The 10,937-nt window shown below is 48.0% G+C and overlaps 2 protein-coding genes across 3 annotated transcripts; one reads left to right on the top strand and one right to left on the bottom strand.

Annotated features, from left to right (window-relative positions):
- The first annotated feature begins 5,708 nt into the window (after positions 1-5,708).
- LOC123051779 (beta-glucosidase 26) lies at positions 5,709-8,377 on the top strand. Its single transcript, XM_044474757.1, has 10 exons — positions 5,709-6,050; positions 6,161-6,236; positions 6,357-6,428; positions 6,522-6,609; positions 6,690-6,933; positions 7,037-7,152; positions 7,253-7,470; positions 7,555-7,586; positions 7,704-7,806; positions 7,913-8,377. The coding sequence occupies exons 1-10, from the start codon at positions 5,757-5,759 to the stop codon at positions 8,191-8,193; spliced, it is 1,524 nt and encodes a 507-aa protein (XP_044330692.1). The 5' UTR covers positions 5,709-5,756; the 3' UTR covers positions 8,194-8,377.
- Positions 8,378-8,404: 27 nt separating this feature from the next.
- On the bottom strand, positions 8,405-10,724 carry LOC123051780 (protein enabled homolog). 2 transcript variants are annotated; one of them, XM_044474759.1, is made up of 5 exons: positions 10,291-10,541; positions 10,037-10,187; positions 9,589-9,941; positions 9,408-9,477; positions 8,408-8,930 (listed from the first exon to the last, which is right to left on the bottom strand). In XM_044474759.1, the coding sequence occupies exons 1-5, from the start codon at positions 10,413-10,415 to the stop codon at positions 8,919-8,921; spliced, it is 711 nt and encodes a 236-aa protein (XP_044330694.1). In that variant the 5' UTR covers positions 10,416-10,541; the 3' UTR covers positions 8,408-8,918. The 2 variants fall into 2 exon arrangements, with proteins under 2 accessions (XP_044330693.1, XP_044330694.1); XM_044474758.1 differs by having other exon boundaries at positions 8,405-8,930; positions 10,037-10,724.
- Between the last annotated feature and the right edge of the window lie 213 nt (positions 10,725-10,937).

Here is a 10,937-nt window from a genome sequence, read left to right as displayed (position 1 = left end):
CTTCTTCCTCCTGCATCAATCGGCAGCACGTCGTGAACATAGCTCGATGCCGCCTGTGTCTCCGCCTCGGCGGAGTTAAACTCGGGAGCTTGTAGAAGTAGCGGCCGAGAAGTAATCGATGCAAACTAAGAGACGTCGATGGCAGCGATCTACAAAGCAAATCGCCGTCTGAAGACGAAAACGCCGATAAGGACCTAAAAAAACTCAGAAGACTATGAGAACTGGCTCAATCCAGATGAATCCATAGAAAATCTAAACCGACCGGATCCCGAAAGACCCGCCGAAGACACGGCTCCACACACCCTCCGCTGGTGATAAGCACACCGGTGGAACAGGAAAAGAGCAAGGAGAAGATTATTCCTACAGTGAAACAATGTCACAGCTTCGCCCCTCCAAACCAAACTCGAAGACTCCCTAAAGAAAACTTGAAAAAGAATAATCATGTCGATGCACGACAGATCCGGATCTGATGTTGCGCTTGCCACTGTCCAAAACCATAAATTGACTCCCTCTTCTCCGGTGACCTAATTAGGCCAGACCGTCATTGAAGATCACAACGATGGATCTCCCACGGCGACATCAAGCACCGCCTCACAATGATTACCACTCAAGCACACTTCTCCTTCGCCATCCTACCGCAGTCCTCCAATGCCTCCACAAGCCCCCCTCCCCCTCCCTTGATCAGGACCTCTGCGCTGATGCCGCACGGGGGTAGATGGGGCGGTGGCTAGGGTTTCAGTCGCCTGCATAGTCCTCTCTCCACAAAACGTTTTTACATATGGACGTGTGGTGTCTAGGTTTGGACATCTTCCTTTTGGTTCTTTGCTTCCTCCCATTCAAAACGTACTTCTTTATGCTATCGATAGTATTTAAGACAATTGATTTCTATGTAAACATGTTGGTTTCTATGTAATTGTTTTTTGAAGGGACTTATTGCATAGTGGGCAGAATGGAAGACCGCCTAAAGAAGACATCTGTAAAATGATTAACCCACACTTTTTTTACGGAATAATTGACACACTCTTTTTTTAGGGAATAATTAACTCGCTCTCTATTTTGAGAGAAATAAGCGAGTACACAACGGAAATAGTTTCACATGCACCCGTTATGAATAGCAAATTTGAAAAATAAATACTAGAAAAAAAATCTAAATCTTTTTTGTAGTATACATAGTCAGACCATTCTACTCGAATATGAAGTTTCACAAGGAAATGGCACCCATGGCATTCTAGGTGAAAAACACAAAATATGTGCTATATTCGAAAACACTATTTGAAGGAATAGTAAGGTCTGATTGTATTTTCTTCACTATAGAATACCCCGATGTCATTCCTTCACGAAATTTCTTACACGAGTAGAATGGTCGACCAAGTTTGACATCCCAAAAATCTAGATATTTTTTTATTTTTTCCGTACTTTTTTTGAATTTACTATTCATGTGGGTGCGCATGGAACCATGTTCACCTGTGCATTTTCAGTACACTAAGGACATCTCCAACGTTGTCCGCTAAATCAGACTCACTGTCTATTCACGGACGTGTCCGTGAACATGGATATGGGAGCCGACCATCCAACTATATACACCAAATGTTCACATGTATAAACCTAAAAGGATTTAGCAATGATAATAGTCTAACCCAAGTGTGATGTGGATTTGAGTTGCGTCTTGGTAATTTTCTAATGTGTATGAGTACGAAACCTTTCGCCAAATGCTAATCACCTTCCACCAAATGTGTACACGTACAGTACATGCTAATCACCTTGTGAAAGGATCGGTATGGTTGACTAGAGATGGGGAAGGGTGAATAGACGACTAGCAATTTTTTACTTCTTTTCAATTTTAGGTATGCAACAAGCACATAGGTTGTCTAGAAATGCAACTCAATAACAACAACAAGCTAGAAATATTACCACTTAAAGCAAGTTTGCAACAAGTGCAGGAAAGAATAAACCGCATGTGGAGACTATGATGTAGTTCCCGAAGTTCCCTTCTTTGTGGCAGGTATGTCTCCGTTGGAGGGGTGTGGCGGCACGATGCTCACTAAACGCACAATGGCTCACCCTATTCTCCTCGCACCCTCGCACAATGCAAATTGTCACGATTCCACCATGTGGTGCCATTGAAGACAGCAACAGGAACCTTCACAACCAAGGTTGGGGAAATCTCCACAACTCAATTGGAGGCTCCCAACACCACCACGAAGCTTCACCACAATGAATTGTGGCTCCGAAGTGGCCTCTTCCGTCTAGGGTGCCTAAACACCAAAGAGTAACAAGATCCACAATAAAGAAGTAGGGGGAGGGTCAAATTTCCTTTGGTGGAAGTGTAGATCTAGGACATCTCTCTCAAATCGGAAAAGATCAACATGTTTGAGCGGCTAGGGAGGGAGATCGTACAAGAATAAATTTTGGGCAACAATGGAGGAGAGATAGAGGCAAGAAGTAGGTCAAAGGAGGAAGAAGCCCCTCCTTTTATAGCTACCCCAAATACAACCGTTATGCAGGCTTTGCGTTGAGCGGTACTACCACTTCGGGGAGCGGTACTACCGCTAGTCCCTCTAGGCAATACTGTGAAGGATAAGTAGTGCTACTGCTTAGCACCCCGGTAGTACCGCTAAAAAAAATAGCCGGTGTACCGACCTGGTACTGTGGGCAGACTAGAGAGAAAAGTCCCATATGCGGTAGTTCTACCGAAACTTGCCCAGTAATGCTGCTCCACCAGGGGAGCGGTACTTCCGATCAAGGGTACAATACTACCGGCCCACTGGTAGAGCTGCAGTGTGCAAGCCCCCGAGCAGTACTACCTCTAGGGACACCGATAGTACCAGCTAAAATGCAATAGTCGGTATTTTCGTGGCACCGACGCTCTAGTACTGCCGCCAAAACAGAGAAGAAAGACTTCTCTACACATTACCATCCTGGAGTGTCGGCTGAAGTACTGCTCCCACTAGAGGAGCGGTACTACCTCATGCCACTATGGTACTACCGGGTGCATAGAACCAAACACATAGGTAGAACTTGAGGCTCTCCTCGAAGACATGGGAAGGTGATGTGGGTGCAATATTTGTTCCGTGTATGTGCACCTTGCCAAATGCTAATCACCTTGCCAAAGAGTACACTTTCCACAAATGCGTATGAGTATCATAGGTGCTTGAGTGGAGTGATGGCCATTAAACATGCTTATGCCCAAATGCTAATCACCTTCCGCCCTCTAAGCATGCTAGCCTTCTACGAAATTAATTATCTTTCACCAATAACAACAACAACTAAGAGTGGCCTTCCGCCATCCAGACGGAGAGAAGGTATGTGGTGGCTTTTGATTGATCACACGAATGTTCGAACATTAGGTTTTCTTTCGGTTTCCGGGAATTCAGACATGTGGATGTTTGAGGCACCGCGTTGGATGGTAAAAAACGCCCGACACCTCAATACAGACGTTTGTGCATGTTTTGTGACACGGCGTTGGAGATGCCGCGACTTCCTTTTTCAATACTAATACTAAATTCGGGTACAAACAAAGAGGAAATTGCACAAATCACCAACTGGTATTGATTTTGCACAGAACACCTAGTATACTAGTTTGTTGCACGAAACACCACATATTGGTGTAGTCTATTGAAGTTAGATCTACTCCAGCTTTTAGACGTTAATGTGATTTTTGATGGGTGGACCCCACATGTAAGTGCATGAATGGTAACGAAAACCGGTCACATTAGCCGGGCAACTAAATATTAGTACATCCTAAACCTTTGGTCCGATTGAGCAAAAAAAATCCCATATTTGTATTGAGTAAATGTACATTTACTTTTTTTTACATTTTTCTATTAAATTTTGAACCAGAATATTGAACGAGTTAACTAATATTGTTAACATATCCCAAACTTCTAGTCCAGATGAGTTGAGATTTTCCCAAAACCAACACATTTATAGTTTACTAGTTGTTTTTCCTAAATATTTTTCAAAAATGGTAAAGTTTAAACCAAATTTTGTATGAAACAAACAAAATTTCCAATATCTACCAAACCATAAGTCCAAAGGAGCTGAGTTTTTTTTTCCAAAATAGCACTAGATACATGTGTGATTTGCACTATTTTTTGAAAATGTTGAACTTTTAGTCAAAAATTTGAAAGAGCTAATAATTAAAACTACAACCAAAAGTCAACGGTTTGACCTAGACCCAGGCATGGACAGCCCGGCTCGAAAGCCCGACATCCGGGCCGGGCTCAGGCTCAGGCTCAGCTTTTCCTCCTGATGTCTGGCCCAAAAGCCAGAAAATAAGCCCGGACAAGACATAAATCATTATTTTATGAGAAATATAGGCATAATATATATTTTAAATACCCTGAAAATCATCATTTTAATAATAAAAAAGTCATTGTTCATGTGTTTCGGGCCGGGCCAGGCTCAGGCTTGACATTTGTGGTCGGGCTTTACAAAGCCCGGCCCGACCAATGCCCAGGTTTAGTTTGACCTACTAGCTGATGTGGCTCGTTTCTTTGCCACATGTGCGCTTACATGGGGACCCACTCATCAAAAATCACATCAACATATCTAAACAATGAACTAGACCTAGCTGCAACGAATTATGTCAATATGTGATGTTTTGTGTAACAAATCCGTAAAGTAGGCGTTCTGTGCAAAATCTGCACCAATAGTTGACGGTTTGTGAGTTGTAATTTCCTCCTCAAACAAAACCAAACATGATCCTGTCCCATCATCGCACGTGCCGCTGCCGGAGGCCTTCACCCGATCTCCCATCACTGACAAGCGAACCATCAGCTCGTGAAACGAAAATCTCTCCACCCAACAGCGAATGGACCCCGGTGAAGAGATGGATGGGGCGTACGTTTGCGCCCACGAGCGTCGGTGCCCTGCCAGCGCCCGCGCCGCGAAGCCTGCCAAAACCGACGACAGGAAACCCGGCGGGCCGCGACGCCGTGCGCGCAACCGCGAGCGGCTCACCACGCACACGCCTCATGCCGCCGTTGCCGTCGCACGGCAGCACGGCCCCGGGAAACGAAAGGGTTTAGGGTGGGATTAGGGTGGGAGGACCCAGGCTTGCACGCATCTGCGGTGCCGGTGGTCGCGCAAGAGACCACCATTCCACCGGAGAGACCGCGCGCACCCGTCGGCGCGCACGTTATCTTCTCTACCTCCGTCGTGGCGCCCACACCGCCCCGGCCTAGGTACGTGTGCTAATCCCATCTTATCTGATTATCTCCCACACGAAAATTGTTGCCTAGCGCGGTTCAAGTCCAACGAGTCACACATCCGGCCATGCGTGTGTGTAGCGGTAGGCACCGTCTACGTACTCTTGTACTCTAGCCACCAAACCAGCTGAACCAGGAGTAACTACGCTACCAAAGCTAGCACGGCAGGCATGCTCCAAGCGTAGCGCGTGCCCTGCACACATTCACTCCCTTGCCTTACCGTATATGCTTGCACCTTGCAACCTGTCACCATCACCGCTCAGTGGCTTGGAGAATGGCATTACGTAGTGCTGATAGTAACACCTGAAACATGTCAGCATCAAGGCCACGTCGCATCAGAATCGTAACCAAGATTGCGATCGTGACAACCTTGCTTCGAACCGAGCTGCACGAAAGGTGAGGTGCAATGCACTGAAGACAATCAATCAGTGGGAGGGCTCAGCTCAGCTTGTAGCACTCTCCCTCCTCCTCTATAAAGCCCGGAAAGCAGGGCTCGTGTCCCCGTCATTCCTCCCTCCTTCCTGCTTCCTCGGTGCTCGGGCGGACATGAAGTCCACCGCGGCACTGTTGCTGGTGGTACTAGCCGCAGCCGCTCGCCTGCTGCCGTTGGCGCAATGCGACGGGCCCAACCCGGAGATCCGCAACACCGGCGGGCTGAGCCGGCAGGGCTTCCCGGCGGGGTTCGTCTTCGGGACGGCCGCGTCGGCGTACCAGGTGGAGGGCATGGCGAGGCAGGGCGGCCGCGGGCCCAGCATCTGGGACGCCTTCGCGGCCATACCGGGGACGATCGCCGGCAATGGCTCCGCCGACGTGACGGTCGACGAGTACCATAGGTACAAGGTGTGTTATACTGAAGTACTGAACAATCGTCATGGTTGCTATGTTTTTCTGGTGTTTCTTTGGTGGTGTCATGGTGCTTGACAGAGGTCTTCATTCTGAGGTGTGTGTAGGAGGATGTGGGCATAATGAAGGACATGGGCTTCGACGCGTACCGGTTCTCGATCTCCTGGTCCAGGATTTTCCCAGGTATATATGTGGCCTGGTCCCTCCTCCAACCACAGCAGCTTGCTAATTTTCGATCCAGTATTTTTTCCCCCTGGATCAAAAGTAGTTTCTGATGTAGAGTTGTGTATGATAAACTTGTAGATGGAACTGGGAAGGTGAACCAGGAAGGAGTGGACTACTACAACAGGCTCATAGACTACATGCTCCAGCAAGGTAACTGAATTTTCTACCACCTAGGCAATAAGCTCTGACCATCAGGGCCCGGAATCCTGATTTAACTAAACCTTGTATACAATGGTGGGTTAGGCATCACCCCGTATGCAAACCTCTACCACTATGACCTCCCGCTGGCGCTCCACCAGCAGTACCTAGGCTGGCTAAGCCCAAAGATTGTGTAAGCATTTCAGACAGTGGTTTCCACATTTTCAGAGGTGAATTTCAGCATGTCTTTGATGCGATTTCTTTTTATGAAAGGGGCGCGTTTGCGGACTATGCCGAGTTCTGCTTCAAGGTGTTTGGAGACAGGGTGAAGAACTGGTTTACCTTTAACGAGCCGAGGGTCGTCGCCGCTCTGGGGTATGACAATGGCTTGCATGCGCCGGGGAGGTGTTCCAAGTGCCCTGCAGGAGGCGACTCCAGGACTGAGCCATACATTGTCACACACAATATAATCCTTTCGCACGCCGCGGCAGTGCAGCGATACCGCGAGAAGTATCAGGTAGAAACTGAACCTTCAAGTCACATTTCACTTGAATACCCATAGATTCGGTGGCAGCGCCCAGGAGTGAATGTGAACTGTGTTCATTGTATTTATTTAACAGCCTCACCAGAAGGGGAGGATTGGGATTCTCTTGGATTTCGTGTGGTACGAACCTCACAGCGACAGCAACGCGGATCAAGCTGCGGCGCAGAGGGCAAGGGACTTCCACATTGGATGGTAAAACCCTGAAACCATTTCACCCAGGATAAAATTTTGCTTCAGAAGTTCAGATTGCAGCACAGGGTCTACCCACCAACTGTCACTACTTCCTTTGCAGGTTCCTCGACCCCATTACCAATGGTCGCTATCCATCGTCAATGCTCAAGATTGTCGGTAACAGGTTGCCGGGCTTCAGTGCCGACGAGTCCAGGATGGTGAAAGGCTCCATTGACTATGTTGGTATCAACCAGTACACTTCTTACTACATGAAGGACCCTGGGGCATGGAACCAGACGCCGGTCAGTTACCAGGATGATTGGCATGTTGGATTTGTTTGTGAGATCTTGCTCCTTCACTCCAAATCCTTCTGCTGCATACTTCACATTCTCAGATCCTCATGATGTGCATGTGTCTTTGCAGACGAACGAAACGGTGTGCCGATTGGACCTCGTGTAAGTGCAGTGCTAGATTTATACTCTATAGTATACTAGTTAGTTAGTACCTTGTACATGGAGAAGTGCAAATCTTCTAAAGAATTCTGTAGCTATAAATTGGCTGAATCTATGCAGGCAAACTCTGACTGGCTTTACATTGTGCCATGGGGAATGAACAAGGCTGTGACCTATGTTAAAGAAAGATATGGAAATCCTACGATGATCCTTTCTGAAAACGGTACTGACGATCTCAAATCATAACTGTTTCTTTCGATTAGACAACAAATTATAACTTATCATTATCACTAACAAGGGCACGAATGATCAATGTTATGATCTGACAGGAATGGACCAGCCAGGAAATGTCAGCATCGCTGACGGTGTACATGACACAGTAAGGATCCGGTTCTACAGAGACTACATAACCGAGCTCAAGAAGGCGATAGACAATGGAGCACGAGTGGTTGGGTACTTTGCTTGGTCTCTGCTTGACAACTTCGAGTGGAGACTCGGCTACACTGCCCGTTTCGGCATCGTCTATGTGGACTTCAATACTCTGAAGAGGTACCCCAAGGACTCAGCCTTGTGGTTCAAGAACATGCTCTCAGAGAAGAAGAGAGGCTAGGATTGCAAACAAGATCCGGGAGGATCAGTTGCTCCAGCTTTCAGAATAAAATCATAATGTAACCAGTACCCCAAAAATGAACCTCGGACTTAGCTTTAAGAAACTTGAAATAAAAGGCCATTGAGATTGTGGCTTTGCCCGTCCTTATATATAATACAATGCGAAGCAAAGACATGTCTTCTAAGTCTTGTTTCCCAAGAGTCAAAACACCACAAGCAGATCAGTTTAGGTAAACTGAAGCACATGGGATAATTGAATATCATCATATCAAATGAGACAATTTCAACAGCATACATATGACCTCACAGAGGAAAGCCAAATGAGCAATTCACTGCAAACCAGTACCCCAAAACTGAACCCATCATATTTTATTATACTGATTCCAACAGTACCGATTATTTCTCGTACTTCTTGCAAGGATTATACTGATTCTAAACACACATGAATAATGACTTCGTAATCATGAAACTGCCATCTATACGACTATCCATTTATCTTTCTATCCAAGAGCTTTTCACCAGTGCTTTGCAAGCTATTGCGAACACGTAAATATCTATTCCTATCCTATATTTGTTATTTGCGGGAAGGCTAGGCAAAACTGGACCGATTAAACAGCAGGTGCTAGAAATTACTAAATACTCTTCAAAAGCTAACTTGACCTTTCCAGCAGATATATATAGGTGCCAACTCCTTCGCTATAACACAGCTTACTTAACTTCACCACTTCAGCCTGCAATCTGAAAATTCGTAGAAACAATTAGTATACACATGAGAAGCCTGGGAATTGGTAAGTACAGTATGCATGCAGCTAAGTTAGAAAGTCTCAGAATGTGGTCAAAATAATTACTTAAGGACCTGGGCTACCAAGTTGATCGTCAGACATCAATGTTGCCACAAAATTTGCAGGGTTCAGGGTTCAATTAATGGGGCTTCCAGAATTATAGAACTGAGGCTGTGAGTGGAACTAGGATAAGTTAATCAGATTTAACAACTGTTTTCAGATTCCACTTACTCTCTACTGGGTAACTGGAAATTACTACTCCAATAAGTAACAACTCCCTAACTGCATCTAAAGGTTGCATAGTGACAGTGAGTTATACTGATTGCAAGTTTTTTTCAGCTACCTTGAGCAATCATCATCCAAACACACATAGTATATTTTGAAACTGACATTCCCATTCCAACGCAAACTGTGTGGCACAAATTTCACGTACCATGTACACATACGGATCCGGGCGGCCACCAGTGCCTGCACGACGCAACCCCCTTTTCTGCTTCAGCAACCTGCGAATTCCGAACAGAGAGACGCACGAACAAACAGAGATTGGGCAGTTAGGCAACAAATTTCAGAACATCTTCAGACGACAGTTGGATTGGAGGAAGTGTCCCACTCACCAGCGCAGAGCCTTGCTGGTCACAGCGTTGTCGCCGACGGCGGCGCGGATGGCCGTCTCTGTGGCCGGCCCCGCCTTCGGCCGTGAGAGCCACTTCATGATCGAGTCCGCTCTCCGCAGCAGAGCGTCACCACCACCGCTCGCCAGCGGAGGTCGGCGGCACCTCCCCGACGTGGCCGTGGACCGGGAGGACGCGGGTCCCGTGATGGTGCTCCCCTCGCTGGCCACCACGCTGCCCCTCTCGCTCTCCTCCCCGCCCTCCTCCTCCTCGCCGTTGATGACCTCGATCCACACTCCCTTCCGCCTCTTCGCCAGCTCGCCCTGGAACAGCTTGCTGGTCGCCTGCACCAGCACCTAGAGCCACCGACCAGAACCATCGATCAGCGCATCGCCGCAGAAGACAGACACGACGGACAAACCGCGAACTAGCAGGCGAGGAGGTTGGTTACCTTGGGGTCGACGCGGCGGAGGGAGGCGATGACGGCGAGCACGCGGAGGGGGTCGATGGGGCGGCTGCGGCGCGCCGCGTCGGACACGCACGACCTCGCCGAGGTGACGGAGTAGGAGGAGGAGGAGCCCGAGTAGGAGGGGAGCTCGTCGCTGCAATTGCGGAGACGCGCACGCGGCGGTGAGCGCCCGTCGCGGAACGCGGAAGCGGGTGCGGGCAGAAAACCAGTTAGCGGTACGGCGGATTCGCGGTTACCTGAGGGTGGGGAGGAGCGGCGCGGGCGGGGAGTCGGCGAGGCAGAGCAGCGCGCCGGCGAGGGCGACGTCGGCGGAGGTGGGGAAGGCCGCGGCGCGGGAGGCGGTGGCGGGGGCCGGGCCCATGTCGCCGGCAAGGGGGCAGGCCGTGGCGGTGGGAGAGGAGGAGGCAGTGGCGGAGTTGGATTTTGTTGGGGAATTGAGGGATTTTGTTGGGGAATTGAGAAGTTTTGGGGGAGGATGGTAGCAGTAGCGGTGCCATTTTGAAATTTCAAAGTGTGTAGCGCCCGTGTAGGGAGGCGTGCGGCGCGGTTGGGTTCAAGGGGGGCTGACATGCGGGGTCGCCGCTCGCCAGGCCGCACGGGTCGAGGATGATATCTGCAGATCTTACTGGATTTTGATTCGGGGCAACTCTTTCTGTTGCATAATTTTTCATTTGCCTATCATTTTTGTAAGTATCCTTCTTAAAATGTAACCCCTCGGTTCATAAATATAAGATGTTTGAATATTTCAATATAAACTACATACGGACTGAAATAAGTGAACAAACAAACTAAAACGTGTCTTCTTCTTTTTTGCGGGAAAAACTAAAACGTGTCTATATACATCTAATTCAGAAAAGATAGTAAAATATCTTATATTTATGAA

The sequence above is a fragment of the Triticum aestivum genome, chromosome 2D (assembly GCF_018294505.1).
Source record: "Triticum aestivum cultivar Chinese Spring chromosome 2D, IWGSC CS RefSeq v2.1, whole genome shotgun sequence".
Taxonomy (NCBI): domain Eukaryota; kingdom Viridiplantae; phylum Streptophyta; class Magnoliopsida; order Poales; family Poaceae; genus Triticum; species Triticum aestivum.
Note: the sequence above shows the minus strand (reverse complement) of the source record. Positions and strands in the feature narration are given on the sequence as shown.

Excerpts from the sequence above, each read along its gene's own strand:
- LOC123051779 (XM_044474757.1), top strand. The coding sequence starts at position 5,757 with ATGAAGTCCACCGCGGCACTGTTGCTGGTGGTACTAGCCGCAGCCGCT. Across the intron at positions 6,051-6,160 it reads ACGAGTACCATAGGTACAAG|GAGGATGTGGGCATAATGAA; the intron begins GTGTGTTATACT and ends AGGTGTGTGTAG. Across the intron at positions 7,807-7,912 it reads GATGATCCTTTCTGAAAACG|GAATGGACCAGCCAGGAAAT; the intron begins GTACTGACGATC and ends ATGATCTGACAG.
- LOC123051780 (XM_044474758.1), bottom strand. The coding sequence starts at position 10,624 with ATGTCAGCCCCCCTTGAACCCAACCGCGCCGCACGCCTCCCTACACGG. Across the intron at positions 9,942-10,036 it reads TCCGCCGCGTCGACCCCAAG|GTGCTGGTGCAGGCGACCAG; the intron begins GTAACCAACCTC and ends CGGTGGCTCTAG. Across the intron at positions 9,478-9,588 it reads ACCAGCAAGGCTCTGCGCTG|GTTGCTGAAGCAGAAAAGGG; the intron begins GTGAGTGGGACA and ends CGGAATTCGCAG.